General features: G+C 42.1%; 1 protein-coding gene across 5 annotated transcripts in view; it reads left to right on the top strand.

Annotated features, from left to right (window-relative positions):
* The window catches only part of HECTD4 (HECT domain E3 ubiquitin protein ligase 4), a 65788-nt gene that overhangs the window by 10922 nt on the left and 30501 nt on the right, over window positions 1-24365 (top strand). The window contains exons 3-32 of one of the 5 annotated variants that reach the window (XM_041410092.1): window positions 1917-2006; window positions 2355-2485; window positions 3587-3695; window positions 4362-4500; window positions 5705-5875; window positions 6667-6859; window positions 8182-8343; window positions 8439-8552; window positions 8755-8895; window positions 9231-9463; window positions 9868-10013; window positions 11791-11861; window positions 12377-12482; window positions 13068-13188; window positions 13996-14118; window positions 15297-15421; window positions 16454-16607; window positions 16889-16989; window positions 17761-17959; window positions 18877-18996; window positions 20107-20211; window positions 20863-21026; window positions 21349-21582; window positions 21716-21908; window positions 22063-22167; window positions 22251-22339; window positions 22652-22827; window positions 23496-23631; window positions 23777-23918; window positions 24006-24172. In XM_041410092.1, the coding sequence (XP_041266026.1) occupies window positions 1917-2006; window positions 2355-2485; window positions 3587-3695; window positions 4362-4500; window positions 5705-5875; window positions 6667-6859; window positions 8182-8343; window positions 8439-8552; window positions 8755-8895; window positions 9231-9463; window positions 9868-10013; window positions 11791-11861; window positions 12377-12482; window positions 13068-13188; window positions 13996-14118; window positions 15297-15421; window positions 16454-16607; window positions 16889-16989; window positions 17761-17959; window positions 18877-18996; window positions 20107-20211; window positions 20863-21026; window positions 21349-21582; window positions 21716-21908; window positions 22063-22167; window positions 22251-22339; window positions 22652-22827; window positions 23496-23631; window positions 23777-23918; window positions 24006-24172 (4260 nt within the window). Of the gene's footprint in view, window positions 1-1916; window positions 2007-2354; window positions 2486-3586; window positions 3696-4361; window positions 4501-5704; window positions 5876-6666; window positions 6860-8181; window positions 8344-8438; window positions 8553-8754; window positions 8896-9230; window positions 9464-9867; window positions 10014-11790; window positions 11862-12376; window positions 12483-13067; window positions 13189-13995; window positions 14125-15296; window positions 15422-16453; window positions 16608-16888; window positions 16990-17760; window positions 17960-18849; window positions 18997-20106; window positions 20212-20862; window positions 21027-21348; window positions 21583-21715; window positions 21909-22062; window positions 22168-22250; window positions 22340-22651; window positions 22828-23495; window positions 23632-23776; window positions 23919-24005; window positions 24173-24365 lie in introns of those variants that run through there. The other 4 variants (XM_041410090.1, XM_041410091.1, XM_041410089.1 and 1 more) reach the window with 4 other exon arrangements.

The raw sequence follows: 24365 nt of genomic DNA, 5'->3' as shown, positions 1-24365 counted from the left end.
TTAGGAAAAGGTTTATTCAAATGAAACCTACTTAATTTCTAGTGCACTTGTTTTAATGAAGTCAATGAGAAATTTATGGTATGTAGCAAATTATTCTGTCCTGACAACTGCCTTATCTGAAAGGCAATGTACTTGAACATAGCTCAGAGAAATTGGATTTGATAAACACAATCTCATTTCTTTTTTTTTCCCAGATGTCAATTTGCAGGAAATATGGGATGTTCTGTTGCAGCTGAGCTAAATTTCAAGTAGAGCTTTTGAACTTCAGGTTGATCTTTTATTTTCTTTGCAAGTCTGCCTTGCATTGCTTAGAGAGTTGAAATATCCCATTGTGCTTTGTTCACCTCTGAAAGCCTCACACTTTTCCTTTAAATATCTAAGTCATGTGTTGAAGAAAAAAACCTTGAAAATGAGACTATTATTGACATTCCTAGTTGCAATCTTGGGTGCTTCTTATTGCTAAAAATAAAACAACAGGGTAAATATTGCTTTAAATAATTAATTGAGGTGCTTTAATGTGTTTGGTGTCAATTTTCTCCAGGCTGAGGTTTATCAGTGAAAGCAAAGAGCTGAAGATGTCACTGGGGAAAACAGGGATTGGGGTGTGGAGGAAGGAACTTTGGGAGCTGAGTGACCACATGTGACAGCAAAAGGTTGGATTCAGCAGAGGGCAGGGCAAGGATCTCTGCAGCTGATCACTCCTGTTTGTGAAGAAAGCAGCTCATAACTGACTTAAGACACAGCCAAATTCTCCTACTTAGGTGGGCTGTGATGCCTGGAAATAAAGGTGTGGAGGAGGGAACTTTGGGAGCTGAGTGACCACATGTGACAGCAAAAGGTTGGATTCAGCAGAGGGCAGGGCAAGGATCTCTGCAGCTGATCACTCCTGTTTGTGAAGAAAGCAGCTCATAACTGACTTAAGACACAGCCAAATTCTCCTACTTAGGTGGGCTGTGATGTCTGGAAATCTACCACATCTTCTAGAAAATGGCTCTGACTTTTAAAACAGAAATTGTAAAATACAGCTTTTTAAAGATGTCTGGTTCTTCCAAATTTGGGGTTGTGAGGGGAGACCTCATCCCAGTGCACAACTTCCTCAGGAGGGGCAGTGCAGGGACAGCCCTGATCTCTGGGACAGGACCCAGGGAACAGCTGGAGCTGTGTCAGGGGGGGTTTAGGTTGGAGATCAGGGAAAGGGGATGGGCACTGCCCAGACTCCCCAGGGAATGGGCACAGCCCTGAGGCTGCCAGAGCTCCAGGAGCACTTGGACAGTGCTCTCAGGGACAACCTGGGATTGGGGATTGTTGGGGTGTCTGTGCAGGGCCTGGAGCTGGATGATGTTCCTTGTTCCAACTCAGGATATTCCATGATTCTGTGAAAGGAAATCAGAATCTTGGTAAGAAATGGATGAGTCTGGTCTTCCCTATTTGAGTTAGGGAAGGCATCTCCAGGTGGGAGCGCAACTGCCCTTGCTCACACTTGGGCTCAGCCAGGAAGATCCATGGGTTGCACTGGAGATCTGAATGGGATTAATCAGCTACAAGAAGTCCTGAAAGAGCTGCCTCAGGAGCAAGGTTGAGGTGTTTTATCAGGTGCCTGGATTGCTTTTATGAGCCTGTTGTTGATGACCCAGCCTGTGGCTGCTGCTCTCCTCTCAACTGGGGCTTCAGCCTCTTCCAAAAAAAGGTGGTGAAATTCAGGCCAGAGGTTCCCCAGCATTCTGCCTGTCCCCCTCTCTTCCTCCTTCCCCGTCCTCCCCAAAGAATGAACATCCTCCAGGAAAGAAATGCCAGTTAGAAAAGAAACTGATGCCATATCATGGCTGTGGTTCTGGGTGTTCTCCATGGCTGCTGTTGTGTGTGTTCAGTCTGGCTTCAATAGACATCTTTAATTCATGTTTTTCTTGTCCTTTTAGAGGGTCGCTGAAAACCTTTGTTCATACAGTGCATCTATTACAGAAACAGACTGAGCTGGGGTCCCTGCCTGTGGCTGATGTTCTCTACAGGTTTGTAGAACTTTTCTCCTTGTAAACTTTTCCAGGAGCTCTGAAAATGTGTTGAGTGCATGTAGGGAGGAATGTCTTTAAAAGTGATTAAAACGCTTTAGAGTTATTGAAAGCTTTAGGGAAGATTTAGTCATGTGTAGAAGACATTAGAAAATCAAACCTAAAAGCATTGATTTGATTTGGGGTGTTTTGTTTTTATTTTTTCATTAAATATTGATGATTCCTTTAAATGACTTACGAACTCTGACTGAATAATTACTTTAAATGCATCATTGTCTTAACTTTTAATTTAGCTCATTTTTCCTACCGCTATTCTTTATAAAATTTTATTTAATTTTCTGCTTAAAGGTTGTTGCTTTTGGAGGGAGGCCCTGGATCCCCCTCCTGCCTGCTTGGAGGGAAGCACATCGTGTCCTGGGGCTTTGAGGACATGTTACCTGCCCCTGATGCCAACACTGGTGCCAGCAGTGAGAATAAAGGTGAATGATTTCATCCCTGTCACCGTCAGCAGAGGAGGACAGGATGCTTTAAGTGCTGATAATTATTTAAAGATGAATGTAAAACTTGAGAGTTGGGGCTCAAAAAATGTTGCTGAAGAGCAGCTGCTGGTTTAAACTGTCAGTTTGTGGGAAGCAATCCAAAGCAGTTGATCCAGTGACCCTTCCTGACTCCAGTGGGAATTTTTCAGAGGGGTCAGACAGAGTTTGGATATTATCCCCTCGTTAGAGCATAATCACTGCCCTATGCAGTATTCCTGTGTTCAACAGCCAGCTATCAGTGGCACAGCAAGTTTATTTTTAGAAGTACAAGTTCATTGTTTTGTTTTTCCCCTCTCCCCTACTCTGCTTTTGTTTCTACCCAGTTGAGTTTGAAGTTCTTTTTTTAATGCTTTCTTTTGTGTTTCTTTTCCTGAATTCATTCTCAGTTTTTACTGCTTTGTTTGCTTACTATTTTTGTAATAAATAAGAGTTCACATGGTTTTAGAAATACTAGTTCAAGCTTTGATGACATTTAATGCAATCCATAGGAGTTTAAAAATCTGAGCTGTTATTTTACCTGCAGATTTATTGGAGACATCTCTTTTTAGGTGTTTAGGCAAGAGAGTGAGTGGACTTTTCCCTCCTGAGCTGAGTGTCCAGATCATGTGAACGTCAATAGATTGGCTGGACTTGTGTCCCATCTTGATTATTAATAATTACTGCTCTGTGTTTCAAATACACTTTGTCTTAATTGAAGTGTTCAGAAGTGAAAAGATCTGAGCAGCTTCAGGAGAATCACAGAGTTTGGCAGAAATGAGATTAAGGCTCAATATTAGATTCTTCTTCCCTCTCACCCTGAGTGAGACCATTTGGGCACTTCTGAGACTTGAAGGAGGTGTGAAAAAAAAACCACTGGGTCTGCTGGGCTGTGCCTGTGTTACAGCAGCTTTTAGAGCACCAAATAATAAATTTGGTATTCAAAAAGGGTTGGAAGTGACCTGCCATGAGCATGTGCTGGTTTCCCTGGGGTGTGACCTCCAGGGAGAATTCCCAGCTGGAATGTTACAGAGCTGCTCTCTGCTGTCCTTGCTCCTGCTGCAGATGCAGACCTGGGCCGGTGCCTTGCGGCCGATGGGCTCTACCTGTACACCACCAATTCCGTGGGCAGGGGGATCAGCAAACTGGGGTCAGGCCTGCACGGGACTCTGAGGTAAGGGACACTGCAGAGCTGCTGAAACCCAGAGGTTCCTGTTTTGGGACACCTCTCCCAGATGTTGGGAGGAGCAAAATTGGAGAATATGGAGATTGGAAGGAGGTGGGCTCTAAGGTCCCTCCCAACCCAAACCAGTCTGTGATTCCATTATATTGTGAATTTTCATTAAATGTTATTTTAATGTGTTTGGTTTCTCATCTGAAATTCTTCTTGAGTGTGTTTTGTCTAAAATAAAAGAACAAGTTGAGGTTGGAAGAGACCTGTAGAGACCATTAGTTCAACCTCCACAGCAGCAGAATTTTAAATTCAATTTTATTTTTTAATGTCTAGTATGTTGGTTGATTCTCTGCTGAGAGGAATATACTACAGACCAGTTCTGTGATTTCTTATTTATAGCTGAGTTTGTGAGTGTTTGTTTGCTAATTATGTGATTCATTAAGTAATTAGTGCAGCTGTGACTCACTGTACCTCCTTGCTTCTTCATTGCTTGAAAACCACGAGGCTTTTTACGCTTAAAGCCTTTCACAACAAAAATTGCTGACTTGAGTATAAGTTCAGTCAAAGTTCAACACTGTGGTTGCATTGTGGTTGTTATTTGAAATAAAACCCTAAGAAGCAGGGCAGGGTTGAAGGAGTTTGAACATCCTGGTGGGTTTTTTCCAGGGGGTTTGTGTACTGCCGGAACGAGGAGCTGGAGACGGGCTGGGTGGCTTTTGGCAATGGCAAACTCCTCCATCGGCCCGTGTCCTTTGATAGCAAACCTCACTACCTGTTCCAGCTCGTGGATCAACATACCCTGCAGGTAAAAGGGACAGGGTTATGGGGCAGGAACAAAGCAGGCTGAATGAATCACACACATTTTAGCTTTAATTGGTTTTCTCTTTGAAGTTTCTCGTTTTGTGAAACTGCGTTTTTCTAACCCCGCCTTGAAGCGCTGTGTGGTGAATGTGGAAGTTATGGTACAGATGTTACTGTTTCAGTGTGTCTTATATATAAATATATGTATTTATCTATAATTACACTGTTCTGTATTATGGGGTACTGGTAGAGCTTGTTCAGCCTGGAGGAGACTGAGGAGAGACCTCAGCCCAATCCACAGCTTCCTCAGGAGGGGCAGCTCCAATCCAGGGACAGGACCCAGGGAGCAGCTGGAGCTGTGTCAGGACAGGGTTAGGTTGGGTATCAGGGGAAGGTTCTTCCTCCAGAAGGTGCTGGGCACTGCCCAGGCTCCCCAGGGCATGGTCAAGGCTGCCAGAACTTCAGGAGCATTTGGACAATGCTCCCAGAGATGCACAGGGTGGCATTGTTGGGGTGTCTGTGCAGGGCCGGAGTTTGATAATGATCCCTGTGGATCCCTTCCCACTCAGGATATTCCATGATTCCAGTGTGGTCCCATCTTAAAGCAGTCAAACAACAGCAAAATGGAACTTGATTCAAATGAAGAATGTGTTCTTCCTGAGCAGCTCTTTGTTCTTCCCCTGTCCCAAAATTCAGGTGTTGTTTCAGATCTGGTTGTGATTTGTAGATAAACAACTGTTGCCCTTTGTAAAACTGGGGTAGTTTGTTTACTTTGGGGTTTTTCCTGCTGTGGTTTTAAGGATGGATACACACATTTATGTCCAGTGTGTTTTCTGACACTGAAAATGTTTAGATTCCCCTTTTCTTCTCAATTTTAAAGTAATGTTTAAGAGGAGTTGCAGAAAGTAGGTGACTCAATAGGATGTGTGTTTTCCTTGTGGTACTGTGGGTTTGTTCTCCATCATTAGAGAGGAGATGATCCTTTTATTTTTAGATAGGTTAAATTTGAGATCTGTGAGCTGGTTTGGATATTTGGCAAATATCACAGAATAGCTGTTGGTAATAAATCAATGTAATGCTACTACTAAGTCCAATATTAAGCCTCTTCTGCACTAACTGCATTTGATCTCTATTTATTTTTCATACTGTTCATACTTGTAAGGCCAAACTGCAAAATCTGACCTGTTAAGATGCTTTCTGTCTCATAGGTATGTCAGATAATCCCAATGCCAGTAAATCACTTCCCAGTTGGCAGCACTATGACCACCGTGCATCTTTCTTCAGATGGCACCTTTTTCTACTGGATTTGGTCTCCTGCAAGCCTCAACGAAAAAACCCCCAAAGGCCACTCTGTCTTTATGGATATTTTTGAAATTATAGTAAGCAAATTGCGTGTTTTCTATGCCTGATGTTGGTAGCATAACCCAGTTTAATTAAATATCAGCATTTTTTAATTGATATATTAGGTTTGGATATTTATGGGCGTGATCTGAATGGATTTATGTGAAATAACTGAACAGAACAGAAGGTGAACTGTCCAATTCCCTCTCCAGAGGATTATTATATTTAGCAATATGAGTTCTCTTGTAGCATAAAATGTGTTTTTTATGTCTGTATTTCTGCTCAGCAGAGGAGGATGGAGTGGGATGGTGGAGCTGGAATTGGGAGGCTGTAGTAGTACAACTCATGGAAAATCCCTAACACCCTAAATCACATCTTCATTAAGAGATGCATTCTGCAGTAAAACATCCCTTGAACATCATTGTCTGAAGAAATCATTGCTCACACTTTTTGCCTGGAAAAATGATTGAGCTAAATGATTTGCAAGTGAAACACCACTAAGAAAATACAAGAGGATTATATATTTTTAAGCAGAGTTTCCTAAATAAACTCAAGTTTACGACAAGCAGTTCTGTCTTTAAGAAGAGGCATAAATAGAAGATATCTTATTAAATATCTCAAAGATGTTAGATATCTTCTATTAAATTTTTTTATTGACCCATGAAATCACAAACAAAAAAAATTACTCCTGTCTTGCTTTCAGAACTTTGTTTTTGCAAGAACTTCTGTCAGCAAAGTTTTACTTCATATTCCTGCCTGACACAATTCGGGTGATCTCTCACCTATAGATTCCAACATCTAAAGTATTTTTTCCCCCCCATTGTACCAGGTAGAAAATGGCATTTGTATAGCAAATCCTCTGCAGGAAAGAATTATCCTGATGAGGAAAGAGGGGGAATCTGCCAAGAGCATCAATGAGATGCTGCTGAGCCGCCTGTCCCGGTACCGCGCCTCCCCCTCGGCCACCCTCGCTGCTCTCACAGGCTCCACCATCTCCAACACCCTCAAGGAGGACCAGGCAGGTCAGAAACATTTCACTTCTCATTTCTTAACACACACAGCATCCATCCTGCTTATTACTGACCTTTTGGCACAGCTTTAAAAACAAACAAACTGTGTGATTTTTGTCATTTTCCCCCCAAAATGTGTAGTTGGAAGATCTGCACAGTACTTGCTTAATGCTGGAATTATGAATTCCTTTGCTAAATTAGGATTGTGAGGAAAGTTTAGGGATGGAAAATGGGAAGCACACTTTTCCAATTCCATTATTGAATGAGTTTGGGGAATCTGATAGTTGCATTTCTCTGCTGGCAGCTGAGCTGGGCTTCTAATTGGTGTGTAAAAATGGCCTGCAGGTTAGAAAATGGAATTATTGCATCACCAGTCACTGGAATATTACAAATCTTAGGTGATTTTGCACTTTTTTGAGGTCATCTGCACAATATTTGGGTATTCTTTTTATGCAAACAACCCAATTTAATGAGGGAGTCTTGGATGAGATGCACTGATGGCTTTCAGGATGATCTGGAGCTTTGTTAGATTTTTCTGAAGATTTTATTCAGTTTATCTTGAATTATTTCTCTTCTTCCTTTGCAAGTACATGAGTTTTCTTTCTTCAATTTGAAACAATAGAAAGTATTTCCATAAAAATAAATTATACATGAAATGGCTCTGCTTCCAGGGAATTTGGCAAGGAGTTAGCTTGGAGAGCTATTTTAAAGGTTGTGTTTTGCCATTTAACAACTCCAGTGCTACAGAAAAAGGAGAGTAAGAGGCTATTCTTGGCTAATTCTTGAGTCAGCACTCAAAAAGTGTTGATCAGCTGTTGCAGGAAGGAGATCATTTGGGCTGTCTACGTCTCATGAGGAGCAGGAGAACTTAAAATAGTAAATGCATAGTGAATCTCAAGTGATCTCTATATGTGAGGAGACCTTTTGGCTCCAAGTGCTTTCAATGTAATTATCACCACACAATTCTTAATAGTTTTGGTTATACCTAATTTTTTATTATTTTATTTTGAAGTTATTTTCTTTAGTTTAGTAACCCATTAAACTCTTTGTAGCCTTGTGAGGATTCAGTGTGTGAGGTTGGGAGGCCACAGAGAAGTCATGGATGCCCCATCCCTGGAAATGCTCAAGGCCAGGTTCATGGAGCTCTGAGCAACTTGGTCTCCTGGAAGGGGTATCCCTGTCCACGAGGTTGGAATGGGATCCAAACCATTCTGGAATTCTGTAGAAACTTCTTAACAGAGCTTCTAAACATGGATTCCTTTGAGGCCCCGAGCAGAGCTCTGCCTTGTTCTGCAGAGGTGCAGTTTGTGACCTTTCTCTGGTGCACGTTGCAGCTGCCAACACGAGCTGTGGGCTGCCCCTGAAGATGCTGAGGAAGACCCCAATCTACACGTGTGGGACCTACCTGGTGATGCTGGTGCCACCCCCGGGGGGCTCGGGCAGCTCGGCCACGCGCTCGCTCTTCGGGGGCACCAGCGCTTTGTCCTCCTTAAAAAGTAAGTCAGGGCCATTTGTGGCAGACTGGGAGTCCTTGGCTGTCTGGAATGCAATAAACTTCTCAGGAATTGATTGGAGCTGTGTTTCTGTGTAGTTCTTGCCTCCAGCCTGGTGTTCAACATCTCGGATGGGCAGTTCACCAGCAGGGCAGATCTCATCGATGCTGCGGGCAGCTCGCTCGGACGGGGGGCTCTGGTGCCAGGGCTTGGTAAGGAATATAGCAATCCCTCAGATCCTGAATGATCCATCTGGGATTGAATTTGCAGTGAGCAACTCTGCAGTGGGGTGGGGTTGCATGCCCGTGGTTTATCTAACCTTTAAAGTAAATAGTTTGGATTTACTGTGTCTATAAAGATGCTTCAGTCTGGTTTTCTGCTAAATTGATGTATGAAATATTTTCCTTCTCTCAGGTGCCTGTTATGATACAATGAATAACATGATCTGGACGTGCTCCAATGATTATATTGATCAGTGGTGCAATCCTGGGAACCAGGCATTCCACTGTGTGTGCCAGAGGCTGGGAGTGAGTCACGTCATCACAGAGCCCAAAGGTGAGGGGAGCCCACGAGTCAGCACTTTGTACAAAGGGGAAGTGAAACAGAGGAGTGGCAGAGAATAAACAGACAGAAACTGCCTTGCTGTTAAAAGCTGAGTTAATTCCTGAAAGAGTTGTAAATATTGGTCACGGTGTAGCCTTCACTTAAGAGAGGGAAAAGTACAAAGTGAGATGTGGGCAAGAGTCAAGATTCTTGCTGCCTTCAGCACAATAGGAAGGTGGTTTGGGTAATCCTTTATGCCCTGAAGTTGATTTATTGCACTTTAGAAGCAAAGGCTGATGATCCAGTCTGTGTCTATAGACAGCATTTGAACTCTCCTCTCCTTGCAGGGGATGCAACAACCACAAATGAGGTCATTAACCAGTTACTGCACCATGTTGGTGCCATGTGCATCCACCAACTCAACCTCCTGGCAGCCAGCAACAACCTCCCCATCAGCAATTTTTTGGGCAAGCAGCATCCCATTGAAGCCCATCACCTGAGCAGCATCTGTGACATTATGGAGAAGGCCATGGTCAATGGAGACACCTGCATCATCCGCTGCATCCTCGTTGTCTTCCAGGTACAGAACCTTAAATGGGCTTCAAAATTCCCATGGAAAAATGAAAAACTTGGTTTGGAGTACAGGCAACCATGGGTTTAATTTTTTTTTTTTTTTTCTCCATTGGAATCCATGGAGATCAACTTCATTGGAAGTTGATTTAGCAGTGGCTTTGCAATATTTTATATATTCATTTAAAAGCCCTAATTTAAAAACAATCTCTATAGATTAAACTAAAACACAGAGAGGTTATGTCCTTCTTGCTTTGTGTTTCCCCCCGTCCATTTTTTGATTCAAAATCAGATTCTGACTCTCAGATTTCTAGACCCACACAAATAGTTTGAGAAACTGGCTGCAGAAAATAAGTTAATGTAAGTAATGTTTATGATTTTAATATTATTTTTTTTGTCTTTAATTTTTCCTAGGTGGTTTTCAAATTTTTCTTCAGCCCCCAAACGGAAAGGAACAGAGACATTGTCAGAAGGTCTGGGCTGTTACTGTGGCAGTTACTGATGGCCCCAAGGGATCAGATCTGCTCTGAAATCCAGAAGGAAGTTTGTCTGGCTATTAGGTGAATATCTTTTATTAGCTTCAACTTAACTTAGATTTTAGTTTCTCTGAAGTGTGGTGATAGATGAACATTCACGTTGTATTTAGTTTAATTTTACATTAATATGAGGAAATGTGGTGTGATGGATTTTAAGACACAATATGATAAAATTATTACAGTTTGTCTGTGGGAGAAGAGATACAATGTGTTGATCTTGATGAAATAACAAGTAGTAATTACTTTCTTTTAATTTGTTTCTTTTTTACTTGCTTTCTTAAGGATTTTTTTTTAATATTTGTTATAAAATAGTTGCTAAATTCAAGCAGAGTTTATTTGAATGAGATCCTTATTTGGCTGCTGTGGTGTTCAGGGAAAGGCACAGCTGGTGCTGGCAGCTCTTACCTCAGTGATAACACTGGAGTTCTCCTGAACAAAAGGAACATCAGGAGAAGCAGAATGAATAATACTGGAGGGGTTAATGATACTTGAGCCAAGCTCTGAGACTCAAGGCCCAGGGGAAAAAAAAGCGTGGTTGTATCTCCTGAAAAGGAGATAAAGCAAACCTCAGGGCCAAGGAATGCTGGCTCCAGTGTGCCAAGGACAAACAGAACCTGCTTTTTCCAGTGGGAAGTGCTCCAGAAGTTGAGAACAAAACCTTTGGAAGATCAACCTGCATTTCCTTGGTGTGAATCACAACACTCCAAATTTCTGTGGCTCTGTGCAACTCTTGTGTGAAGAATAGTTTGGCTCAGGAGGATCACCTGGCATTTTCAGGGTTGTGCTTTCTGACAGGGAAAAGTGTCCCCTGTCACCTGCAGGGGTCCCTTGTAATACCTGTGTGTTCCAGTGCCTTGTTAAACAGCTCCAAGGTGGGCACTGGGTGATGTTTCCTTCCTCCTGTTTCCTCCCTGGGGAAATCTGGTGCCAGTGGAACCCTCAAAGGGGGGCTGGCAATGTGTGATAACTTTTCCTGAGGTTTCTATCAGAGTGGATCAGCATGAGCCAGAGGGAAGGAAGCTGCAGTAATCTCTGCTCACAGTGTGAAGCTGAAAAACATCCCAGTTTTCTTTTCTGTTACTGAAAAAGAAAAGGGAAAGGAAATGGCAAAGTTGCATAATGATTTCAGCACTTCAGACAGGCATGAAGTGCTCCTTTGAAGTGATTGTGATCTCAATGGGGGAATTCACATAGAAAGGACAGAGTTCATCACAAGTTAGTGGGAAAAAGTCTCCACCTGGAATGTTTCTGTAGAGCTGGGATGTTCCTGAAATGCTCCTTCTAGAATCTTCTGTGTAGCTTAAATTAAGACTTCTATAGAGCCAGTCTCCAAAAAGCACAAAACTGTAGCAGTGGTGATTCCTTGATTATTGTGTTTGTATTTTCCACTGTTCTTAGCACAGAGAAGCCTCAGCTCTTACCCCATCACCAGAGTTTTTGGGGTTTTCTATGAGCCATCATAATTTTTCCTGACATCTGTTTCTTAACAAACTGATTGTGCTGCCCTGTGTGCAAGTGATGAATGGGGAGTTTTCCAGGGGGAAGCAAATAGCTCTTGGAGAAGCTTTGGGACCTAAACAATAACACATAATTGATTACAAGAGATTCTTGGAGAAAACAGCTGCTTATGTTCTAAATATTGGTGCTAAAATCTGCAGGATGCTCTTCTAAGCCTTTGCACAGACATTGTAAATGTTCCATCAGATGCTGAGTGAGTGGTGCCATTTGTCACATGTCCACTGAAATGATTTTGCTCATTTCTAAATCCATCAAGTAATTCATGGTTTTGTTTTTTCCTTAGCTCTGGTTTAAATATCCTGTATCCTGGAGAAGCTGAAATCAATAATTTATTGAAATTGGTCTTAACTGAAGGTGAGAATGTCTTATTGCCTGGTGAGAGTGGGGTTTTCCTGAGAACAAAAAATCAAAGTACATCTTGAGCTTAGAGGGAGAGCAGTGTGGGATATTGAGCACTACTCCGCTTTAAATCCATGCTTTTCTAGGAAATTATGGAATGCTTCAGCTTCCAAAAGGATGCATGGCCTAGGGTAGGTCAGGTGGGGAAAAGGAATATTTGCAAGTACCCAGTAATCAGAGGTGATGTTAGACCTCAGTGGAGGGGGAATCATGTCCTTGAGTTTACCAGGAAATGGGAATCTGGCCTTGGAAGCAGCTGATGCTCAGTAATTTGTTACTTCACAGGAATGTAGTGCAGGGAATTTCCAACAGTGCCATGGGCAGGCAAAGTGCTCCCAGTCTGGGGCAGCAGCTCTGGTCACCCTGGGAATGCAGCCATTGCTGAGCTCTAGTCTGTGTTAAATGAGGTATTGGGGAAATAAAATGTGTTCTGTAAAATGCTGCTTTGCAAAAGTTTATTTCCCTTTCAGGAGAGAGGAACAGTGGCCTCTCCCAGCTCCGGGATGTCATCCTGACCAATTTAGCTGAGCAGCTGCAGAACAACAGATTTGGAAGTGAAGATGATGATCATTATAGGTAAAAAGCCTCTGTTTATAGGGTATTTTTTCTGTTACTTGCTTGAAATGAACTTGCAGGAACTTCTGCTGGAATTGCTTGGTGTGTTCCTGCAGCATGACCTGAGTGGTGTTTGTGTCTGTGGGGGAAGATTTCATTAGGGTGAGGGGAGATTTGACGTTTTAGGGCAAACTTTGGATGCTTCTGTACCCAGTCTGGGTTTGGAATTCCTTGTTCTTTGCCATGTTCTTGGTAAATTTGAATGATGATTTCATAAAGATGATTTTATAGCATTTCTCTGCATGTCATAGGTGACTTTCCAGCAGTAAAACTGCCAGTCTCAAGTACCTGTTGAAGTTGGGAGGAGTCTTTTATAGGAGCCATAAGAAATCACAGATTTAGATGAGCACAGTGCAGCAAACCCCTGGAAATCTGTTGTAATTGTTAAACATTTCAGCCTTGGGTTTTTTTTGTGTCTGAATTTGAAGTTTGACCCTTGTTTAGGTTTCCCATAATGTGGCATCCAGCTTGCAGAGTGAGCTGAGCTGTACATAATGCACAGTAATTAATGATTAACATTTTCCACCTTTCTTGCCTCTCTGGAAGACTCAATGATGAGCTCTTGCACTACATCCTCAAGATTGTTGTCCGAGAATCTTGTGTCTTAATCACCAAGTGCCAAACTGTATCTAAAGATGACTTTCAAAGGCTTCTTTCAACTGTGCCTGTAAGTAAAATGTGTTTTGATAAAAGTATCTCTGCTTTTGGCTTCTTCTTCTCCTTGAATCAATCCTCTTCACTGAGTACAAGGAGGTGAAACTTTTATAGTTGTGTCTTAACAAATCCAGGAGAAGAATTGTCTTTTGTTTGTGCTGTGCAGGGAAGAAAAGAATAATTTCTCACAGCAAAGGAAGTTATTCAGTAATGCTGGAATGGGTTTATGCATGGATTTATTTTCTGGTTGCTGTTCAGTTTAAGTGAAGTTTGTGGATCTCAATATTCAGCTTAAAGAATCAAATACACAGTTGTGTGTTGTGGTTCATACAGGCTGAGAGAGTTACCAGTGACAGACAGGAATGAGTTAAAGCTGACATTTGATGGTGGTAACACTGTGGGCAGGTGTTTTCAGCAGGATCAGCTCCCTGAGAAAGGCAGGCTGAGCTTCCATAAAAACTGGGAGGGAACAGGATGTCCTGGTCTGTGGGGAAGGAGTGGCATGGAACCATCACCTTCAGGAATGTGAATTACATTTATCTCTCTGGTGGCACAATCTTTTCAGAATTAATTAGAGTTCCTGAATATTGCTATAATGTTCCAAACCTGAACAAAGTTATATTTTTGTGAGTTATGTCACAAAATTCAGCATTTTGCAACCGGTTTCTTTCCTTAAATATATAAAATTATTTCTTTGTTCTTTCTTTTTTCCTTCCTCAACCTTTTTTTTCCTCTCTCCAACTTCCAAGTCTGAGGCTTGCCTGACTCAGGGTTCATGAAGGGTTTGGATAATGCAAAGTTTTACTTATTTGTGTTCAAGGCTGCGTCCTCGTGCTTGCGGTACCTGATGGCTGTGCAGAACCACCTCCTCAGTAACACTATTTTGATTAAACCTGATGACAATGATGACAGTGACAGCTCCTTGCAGGGAGAGACATTGAAGGTACAGGTAAACACCAAGTTTTATTCTAGTATGGCTCTCTCCAGTCAGTGTGCCTGTGACACCTTGTTCCTGCAGTGCGTTTGCTGTTTGCTGGTGGTTCTTTTCCTTTTGATAGAGTTAATTAGCTGGAGATCAGGGAAAACCAGTCCAGAGTAAAATCTGAGTTACTCTGAGTTCAGGATTCCAGCTTGCATTCCCTATTATCAGTAAGAGTAGACACTTCCCTTCCTAAATATACGTATAATGAGGTTTTAAGTAGATTTTAATTAGTATGTGCTAGTAGGATTTGTGGCATGGGAATTTCCTTTCCTGGACATGTTACCCCAGACACTTTTTCCTCTCCAAATCACTCAGGTGGCCCTTGAAAAAAATATTGTTAAATAAATAGAAAAGGGATTTCTTATTTCCTTACCTGGCTGTTGCATTTTTGCAGTTTAAACGAACAAATGTTGTGCAGAACCACCTCCATCATTTGTCTGAAATAGAGAGACTAAAGTTTGTGGCAAGGAAATTGTTAGAGGACAAGGTTTGAGGACAGGCTTTGGTTGGTAGAAGTTTATTAAAATGCTGCATTTCACACTGCTTCATCCAACTGCCAGGTTTGCCCTGGAGTGCAGGTTGTCTGCTCAGAGTAGTTTAGGTAATAATGCTTCCCTAATGGAATTGATTTCTGAATTTTTGCTGTTTTGCTAAGCCGGTTTTCTGTGCTGCTCTTTGAGGCTGTGTGTGTTTGTGAGCTGCTGCAGTTGGAAGTGATTTGTTCAGGCTCGTTGAGTAAATGCTAAATATTGGAGTATTTTTCTTGTCTCACTATTCACGCCGTGTTCATTGTTCAGTTTCTCTCTCTGCAGTGCTCCTCATCCCTGCTAGGACATTGTGTCACCAGTCCTGTCCCTTGGCTGGCTCTCAGCTCTCTCCTGTGCTGGACTTGGGGCTTCCTTCCCTCTAGAAACTGGATGTGCATCCTGTAAAACATGCACCTAGTTTCTCCCAGCACTTTGGGGCTTAACATTAATCAAATTTAAGTCTTGGATGAATCTTCTGCTGCAGGCCTGCCAGGTCACATTATCATTCTTTTCATTTGGAAATCCATCTTTTTGTTCTGTTGTCCTTTTCTGGGGGGATTCTTTAAGAATTTCAGTATCCTGTAACTCTTTTTTTTTTTTTTTTTTACTTAGGAACTCAAGACCAGCATTTTGTCTCTTGCCACACAAATTCTGACAGGATGTGATGAAGTCTTAGAAATGCTGCAACAAGTCACTACAGCACTAATTAACAGTGACATTTCTGACAGGGAGCAAAGGTAAGACAAGTGGGAGGATCCTAATTTGGAAACAGGGAGCTGCTGCTCTTTGTGGCTTATTGTACAAGCACAGTTAGCATTAATTATTCTTTATCACTACATATTTGAACTTTGAATGCACAGGAACTGTTTCTTCCTGTAGCAATTGTTTAGCACTCAGCTGGTGGAGAATTTAGAATCACTCTCTGTGTCAGTCCTGATCATCTGTAGGTTGATATTTCTGTAGGAACCTCAAATTGAGAAGGTTTTAGTCAGTTATAATGATATTTATGAGTAGGATGCCTGGAAATAAACTGTAATTAACTAGGAATACTCCTGTAAGCTAGAACAATCTGTTTATTTTTAAACTTCTGATTATTACATCCCTAGTAGCTGGATTAGATATTTATGCATGACACTCCCTGGGTGTTGTTTTATGTCCCACATATTCCATCACCTGCCCTTCCCTGTCTCCCCTCCTCTTAAAAATACACCTTGGGAATGGGGTGGAAACAAAAGCTATGAACTTTCCTCTCCTCAAACAAACAGCTCCCTGTCCCAGCTGTGTTCCAGGTTTCACTTTCTGTTTCTCTGTGCCTGCAAGATTAGTTGTGTTTATTGACAGCACACAATTCCTGGGTGATATTTTCATATGAGTTCGTGTTCAAATATATTTTTGTAGCTGCAGATCCTTTTCAAGTCCTTTGAGCTCCATGTGCTGGGAGCTGATATCCACACTGGTGCATTTGTGTTTGATGGGGACTTTCATCCTGTGCCCAGGGGAGCTTATCCTTCTCTGAGTAATTATTAAACTGTTGATTTACTGTCTCTGCTCTCAGGTTGTTCAGTAAAAATTGTCAGCAATTCAAGGTCACTGGCACTTGGGAGAAGTTGTAGTGGTTTCAAGACTGTTTTGGGGATTTTGTTAATATAATGCAAACATTCTCTGCTGAATTTTGAGTTGCTGTTACAAGATGAAACAGAAGTGACTAAAAGCAGAAGTGCTGCTCTATGAAAAGAGTTGTTCCTCTGTAACTTTGGCTCTCCTTCCAGGTTAAAAGGCCTGGAGCAGATCACAAAGGCCACCATGCTTGGCCACCTGCTGCCTGTGCTGCTGACATCCCTGATGCACCCAAACCTGCAGACCCTGACCATGGCTGATGCCCTGATGCCTCAGCTGGTGCAGCTGGTCCTTTACACCAGCCAGGTACGGGCTCTGTGCCACCCTGGGCTGCCCAGGGCCAAACCTGGGGCCTGCAGCCTCCAAAATGCTGCTCAGCTTCCTCCAGACACTCATCCACACACCAGAGTCCAGAGTTTCTCAACAGCTGCCAAAGCTGCTGATGCTGAATGTTAAATTGGACTCCTCCAGGAGCTACTCAGTCGCGATTTATTGTCAATAACAATAATTGTTAATTATTTCAATAATGAGCTCTTAAAATGCTTTACAGTTTGCATGTCCCTAACACTGTGTATTTTGGGCCACAGACTGCACTGCTGCTTAAAACCCAGTCTCCAGTTTTCTCAGAACTGAACAGTTCCCCCAGTTGTGCTCCAGAGCAGAAAGGGAAGCAGTTACCTGATGAGAGGTGATTTTCTTTACATTTGGTTATTTTCATGGGATAAACTGAACTATAATGTCTATTTGACCATTGCTGTGGGACAAAGCAGCAGTTTTTATTTGAATTAATTTTTAAAGGTATGCTGGAATGATTTCTAAGGCTGTCTCAGTTTTATATAAGCTTTTGCAAAAGGCAGTTAGTTCCAAATTTTGTTCTGTATATAGAATTAAACTATTAATAACTTCAGGTTGTTTACACAGAGTATGGTTCATTTTGGTTTTTTTCCTCATTTCAAGCATTGGAAATTAAATCTAAATGTTTCTCTCACAATAAATTAGGCTAGGAAGGACCATCAGGAGAAAGTGTAAATTGCTCTGGCAGCATGAGATACAGAATTAAAACCATTGCAAAGCTATTAAATGGTTTAATTTACAGAGAAATAACATTTTTAACTCCTGCATTTAAATGCTGTTTCTCAGCTCAAAGTTTTCCAGCTCCTACTTAGGAACAGAAACAGACAGCTAAAATCAAATAAAAATGCTTATTTGCAGCATTGGAGAATTTGCAATACTAAAGAATTCATGATAATGGGATTTTTTGTGTATAAGAGTATATGTAATCTATGAATAATGATGATAATATATAATACATGAATTCCCTCAATACAGTCGTGCCTAAAACCAGGAGTCAGTTCCTTGTCTCTCTGTGTCAATACTGAGAGGTGATTTTTAAGTACTTTATTGAATGACAGAAATCTCTGTGCTGTATTTTAGGCCAAATTTCTCACTCTAATTTCAGGATGCTGGAAGAGAAGGAAGAGCCAGGATTCCTGACTGGTTTGAAGATCCCTGCTCCCTGGGCTGCTGGGAAGACTGTGGAGACAGTGCATCCTGTCAGGGATAACTATAAATTTAAGGAGACTGTCCACATTCCAGGAGCTCGCTGTTTGTATCTTAGATTTGACAACAGATGCTCCTCCCAGTATGATTATGACAAGGTAAGCAAGGGCCAGCTCAGCACCTCTGCAATGAGGGAACTCCCTCCAAAAAAGTGGGAGTTCTGCCATGGGATAGATGTGGGAGGCTCCAGGGATTGGGGGATTGAGGGGTGGTTTGGGTTGGTTTTACCCCTCAGAAATTCTGTCAGTTTTGGTTTTTTAAAAAATTATTTCAGGCTGGCTCAGACTGTCCAAGTTTGACTTTTCTCATTTTTGCTCATGTTCAGTTTTCCTTATTTCCTAAATTTTAATCCAGCTGCCTCCTTTGATCAGCACAGTTGGTTTAAACTGGGCAGAACTGGAGAGGTTCCTTTTTCCCTGATGATAAAGAGCTTGTTTACCTGGGTTAATAGGAACAAATACTTCAATTTTAAGAAAACAACCAATAGCACTTACCTGCTTTGTATTATCAGAGAGCTGCTTGTGCTGCTTGCTGAGTGCTGCTGTTTATTCTTTGGCATAGAGCAAGTCCTGATGCTCATAAATAACTAATGGGAGTATCTTTAATCAGTAATTAAAGGTGACATTAATATTGAACTCCCCAAAAAACCCTGATCCCACCAAAGTCATGGCAAAACTTTGGCTTTGCTGGGAGCGGGATCAACCCCTCACTGCTAGGGAAGGAGTTTGTTCTCTGCCTCAGGGCTGGCAGTCAGGATTGCTCCTGCTCTGCTCCCAGCCCTGCTGTATGAGCAGGGACCAAGCCCCTCCAGTCCCTGCGTGCCTCAGTTTCCCCATCTGTAAAATGGGGATAATAATACTTAACCCTGCTGCCCTCACCGAGCCTGTGAGGATCGGTTCACGTGCATGGAGCGCTTCGAGAGTCGAAAGCGCGGTGGAAGTGCTAAGTATTATTATTATTATTAGGTTTTCTTGTTTTTCTCTTACAGTCTAACAGTGTATTTTATGTTTTGAAGTTGGTGATCTATGCTGGTCCTAGCACAAACAGTAGGAAGGTTGCTGAGTATGGAGGCAATACACTGGGATATGGCAGCCGTAGTGTCTTAGGAACGGGGTGGCCCAAGGACCTGGTGAAGGTACAGTATTCCCATCCACCTCCTTCCCATAGAAAATTCCCTTTGGAAACCATGCCCAGCCCATTTTACCCTCCTAGCTATGCATTCCAAGCTTTTAAGTGTACAGTTATCCATGATGAGATCCCTGCTCAGTGAACTGTTGTGTCCTTGGGGGAGAACTTTAAACTTGGCTCTGTGTTCCGTGTGATGCTTCCCTTGGAGTTTGTTTTGTGTCTTCCTGGAATTCCTGATGGAGATGTTTGAGTCCTGCAGTCTCTAATGGCACTGCTCTTCTCCTAAGTACACCCTCCTAGGAGAAGCTCTAGGCAGATTCTCTTAAAGTCAGTTTTTTGGATAATAACCCCCAAATATTTCAAGTGGTAAATATAACAAATAAAATCCAACAATTTCTGTTGGATTTTAAAATTTCATTGGTGCTTTTGGTAATAAAACTAAGAAGACTCTGTCAAACTTCTTGAAAGCTCAGCATTTCAAGGTTTTGGCAGTGTGTCCCCTCACACTCTCTGCAGTGTGATTTTATTTTTGTTTAATATATATTTGTGCTGCTACATTGTCCCACACTAAAACTGGGCTTATTTACATAACAAAAACACATTGTAGAAAGAAATTAGGAGGTAATAAACTGGAAAGCAATTTCAGACAAGAACTCCATTGTTCACAATTAAGGGAATTTGGTTTATTTTTCGCACATAGGTTTTGATGCTGTTCTTTTAGCAGGCTCCTTGATTAATTTGTTGTCATTTTTCTGATTGAAGAGCTTGTCTGTCTTTCTTCAGGAAGAGAATTGTTAATTACTGCCTGATTTTTTGCAGAAAAACAGTGAAAATCAAGGTTAAATAACACACTGATAATTTCTGCTTTTGATTTTACAGCTATGGTGGTTCTTTTTGTTTTACTGTAGTCAGCCAGCAGCAAAATTAAGTTTTCCACTAAAAGACACTTTTACAAAAAGGAAAAAAAAAAAAATCAGAATATTTTGTTTGAGATAAAAACATACCCCAGATAACCGTCATTAAAAGTCATCACCACTTGTGTAAAAAACCTGTTTGTTTGCCTCAATCATTAAACATATTTTCTTTTTTCCCCTTTTTCTGCCGTGGATGTGTGAAGGTGGAAGGAGACACGGTCACGTTCTCCTTTGAGATGCGGAGCGGGCGCGAGCACAACACTCCTGACAAAGCCATGTGGGGCTTTGCCTGCACGGTCCGAGCACAGGTATTCCAGGGGGAGAATCCCAGGGGGAGCTTCAGCTTCCACTGCCTCCTGCCTGCCACAACACATTCCAGATCCATGGGAATGTGCTGCCAGCTTGGCAGTTTGAGATGGAAACCAGCAGTGACTGGTTTGGGCAGTGAGACAGATTAGGTGTTGGCAATGAAAGGAAGCTGAGTTTGGGATGCAGAGATCCCTGTGGATGGGCTGACACTTAGGCATTCATGGAGATAGTTGTTATCAAATGTTATCTTATCTATCTCCTGAAACCACTCCAGGATTTCTTTGTAACAACCTGAAAATCAGAGAAGTCCTGAGGAAATAATGATTCCAGCCCATGAAGAAGAGAGGGGAGGGATTCTGGGATCAAACACAGGGAATCTTGAATCCCACTACAAGTTGGGGTGACTGAACCAAAAATAACTTGACCTATTCCTTCTTGGTTCAGGAAAATAATGTTTAAATCCCTTACTTCTTGTCTTGAGTTGTTCTTACGAGTTGCTGTTAATTGTTAAGCATTTTATACGTAAGAGTTAAGATTGATATCAAGCTATATCTTACATTTAGAAGATTATATATAAAATCTCCTATCTTGAATCTATTGGAAAGAACTTCCAGGTGGATTGCTTGAACTTCTCCCTGTTCCTGCTGCAGGAATCCTCAGAGGATGTGTCAGGAGGTTTGCCATTCCTGGTCGACCTGGCCCTGGGCCTCTCTGTGCTGGCCTGTTCCATGCTAAGGATCTTGTACAATGGGCCAGAAATTACCAAAGATGAAGAAACCTGTCAAGAGCTCTTAAGATCTAAACTTCTACAAAGGTAAAAAAAAAAATCAATTTTAATCTGATTGGTTTTTTTCTGAGGGGAAGTGATTTCTTGTGTTCAAGTCTTGTGCTTTAAGGTGATGCTTGGATCATTTTTCCTGTAGTTTTTCAGCAGTTTGTGTAGCCTAAAACTGAGGGAATATTCTCTAAAACAGAGGGGTTTTTAGAGTAAAAGGAGGGTTGGGTTATGCTTGGTACAAGCCACACTTCAAATATTAATATTTAATCTTTGTAATGTGTCAACTGAAGTGTCTTTCTCAATAAGGGGAGAATTAAAGAGGGGAAAAAATAATTTTCATTGTTTTACTCCTTTTCAGGTGCCAGTGGCAGGTGGAAGCCAACGGGGTCATATCTCCAGCCCTTACTCCAAGCCCTTCTCCATTGCCTCTCACCATAGAGGAGGATAGGGAATTCACATATCCCTCTGATGTGCTTGTGCCTCCTGTTGGACACTACTTTGACCTGCCCAGGATTAGGCTGCCCCCAGGAATCATGATCAAGCTCAGGGAAATTTCTGGACGTGCTCGGCCTCAATTTAGACCCAGTATAAAGTAAGGAGTCCTTGTTTCCCTCTGAGTTTTTTACCTTGTTTGTGAATGCAGCATCTGATGATTTATGAATATGAATTGTCCAAGTTGGTCTCTTACTCCTGATTAATGAGTTTGGCTTTCCCTGGAACCCTAGGGAAGTGATCCAGCCAGAAGTCATGGAGGAGATGGTGGTTTCATGTGTGATTAAACATCTCAATTTGGTTGATGCTCTCCAGTCCCTGATAAATTTCCAGTACCAGGAGGAACATGCTGAGGAATATGATTTACTTTGTAAAATTATGGGAGAGACCTTTAAGAAGCTGAATGCCATGGAGAGACAACTGCAGGTAAAAAGAAAATTATTGAAAACAACAGAAGGCTTGTTTTGAGAGTAAAGATGTATTTTGCTACCACAGAAATACCAAATGTACTCAGATTTCTTCTTCTAAAATCTCTTCTACACCTTAAATGCAACAAGTGTGATTTTTTTCTCTTTATCAGAGTGTGGCTGAGCTGGAGCAGAAGTGGCAGAACGAGGTGGATGATGCCATGCACGGGAAGCTGGAGAACAATGTCCCCTTTTTTTATGATTATCACTTCAACGAGGTGAGCCCTGGGGCTGCTCTGGGTGCTTGTGCCTCACTCTGCTTCCTCAAAACCTGCTCATCCTTCTCCTTCCCTTTGTTCAGAGCAAGATGAAGGAGCTGGAGCTTCTGTGTTCAATGAAGGAAGTTTCTTTTGATGGGAGTGATCTTGAGAACGTGGTCCTGGCATTAAGGTGAGTATTAGTGAACATTTAGACCTCAAAGGAGGGGCAGCTTCAAGGCAATTCCAGGGAATTCCAAAAGAATCTGATGAAATTATTAGAAACTTCTGTGCTAAATGTCTTCATATTAATACCTGCAACTCCATGTGTCTGCTAAGGAATTACTTGTTTATTTCTTCCCATTTTTTCTGCTCTCTCCTTTGCTGGCACAAACAGACTGGGGCCATAAGTTCTCTTTAGCTGACCTTTCCCTCAGTAACACTTCCTTTCTGAAAGCATTCAGACATTGACTTGGCTTCTTTTACTTCCCTTTTGTAATCCTAGGGAGAAGTTTTTCCAAGAGGTGAATTCACTGATCCAGAAGACCTCTCATCCCTTAGCAAAGACAAAAACCTTGGTGAAGAGCTTGATGAACAGAGCAGAGCTGTTGTTGCATGTGACCATTGCAGCACAGTCTGGGATCACAAGGAGCATATCTGGGACCCCTGCAGAGACTCCAGGTACATCTCTCATTACCAGCATTTTCTAAAGATACCTTTTATTTCTTACTTTTACCTCTTTTGCTTTTAATTAAACTATTTTTCCCTAAATTAAATTAATTCTGTTACAATAAATAAAGTCGTGTCTTTGTTTTCTGATTGCCATGAGGATGGTAAATAAAAAGCTGAGTAATAATAGGTGGAATTTAAACTTAATTCTCTTGATTTATTGAGGAAAAATACCTAACTAAATCAAAAGAAATCTGATTTGAAACAACACCTGAAAACAGGAAAATCCTCAGAGCTGGCTTTGTATTTTGTTTGTAGTGAGATTTAATCAAGTCTGAACTTTAACTTCCATGCTCTTTAAATATTTCATACATTAATAATTTGCAGTTCTCCTTCTAAATTTCCAATAAGTAATTATTAATATGTGCTGATTATTATTTTTAAGGCTACATTTGGAAGTTTGAGTTGAAGCCTTCACTTCCAAATCTCTTCCAAACTCTCAACAGGGTTGAAAACAGGAAAATTCTCAGATCTGAGTTGCACATTCTTGCTTAGACTGGATTTTCCCCACCCTATGTTTCAGCTTCCATTGGGATATCCACCAGTGATTTTAAACCCAGTTTGTAAATAATTCCTGCTCCAGGAATGACCTTCTTTATTACTATTTTATAATACTTCAGCCTGTAAATCAGCCTCTGAGACCAAGGTGATCTCCCACGCCGTGCGCCAGCCGGTGTTCCTGCGCAGCATGTCCGCCCCATCCGACCTGGAGATGATCGGCAACGAGGACATCGAGTTTGCCCGGGCCAGCCAGAGGTACAGCAAGGTTTATTCCTTCCCTTCACACCTCTGTGCTGTCCCAGTGATCAGCTTGATCAAATTACCACTGCCAACACAGCAGCATTTGTGGTGGTTGGATCAGCTTCCTGCTGCCTGGTGTAACATTCCTGTTCCCTCGCAGGCGCCGGCACGTCACCAGCCACAGGAGCAGCTCCTTCACCCTGCTGCAGTCCCTGGCCATTGAGGACAGCAGGGACAAACCCACCTACAGTGTCCTGCTGGGACAGCTCTTTGCCTTCATCGGGACAAACCCCGACCAAGCTGTACGTTGTTATTTCATTTCAAATTCCAACTTGCTCAGAAACAGGAGGTGCCTTGTTCTAACAAAAATCCCCTCCCATACCTCACAGGTGTCCAGCAGCAGCTTCCTGCTGGCTGCCCAGACCCGCTGGAGACGTGGCAACACCAGGAAACAGGCCCTGGTGCACATGAGGGAGCTGCTGACGGCCGCCGTGCGCGTCGGGGGCGTCACCCACCTGGTGGGCCCGGTGACAATGGTGCTCCAGGGAGGGCCAAGGTGGGTGCATTTCTCCAGAATTCAGTGGTTTGGTCTCTGTGAAAGGGAATAAATTGCATTGCACAAGGGAAAGCCAGAAGTGAGTAGCTGTGAGGGCACAAGTTGGCAGAGCTAAGGTTGCAGCAAACACTTTGACTCTTGTGGGGTGAAAAGGCAGAAACTTCTAAGAAATGCTTTTATTTATCAGTTGATG

Source organism: Onychostruthus taczanowskii, unplaced genomic scaffold (genome assembly GCF_017590055.1).
Source record: "Onychostruthus taczanowskii isolate IOZ18803 unplaced genomic scaffold, ASM1759005v1 scaffold32, whole genome shotgun sequence".
NCBI lineage: Eukaryota > Metazoa > Chordata > Aves > Passeriformes > Passeridae > Onychostruthus > Onychostruthus taczanowskii.
This window is presented reverse-complemented; position numbering and strand designations above follow the sequence as displayed.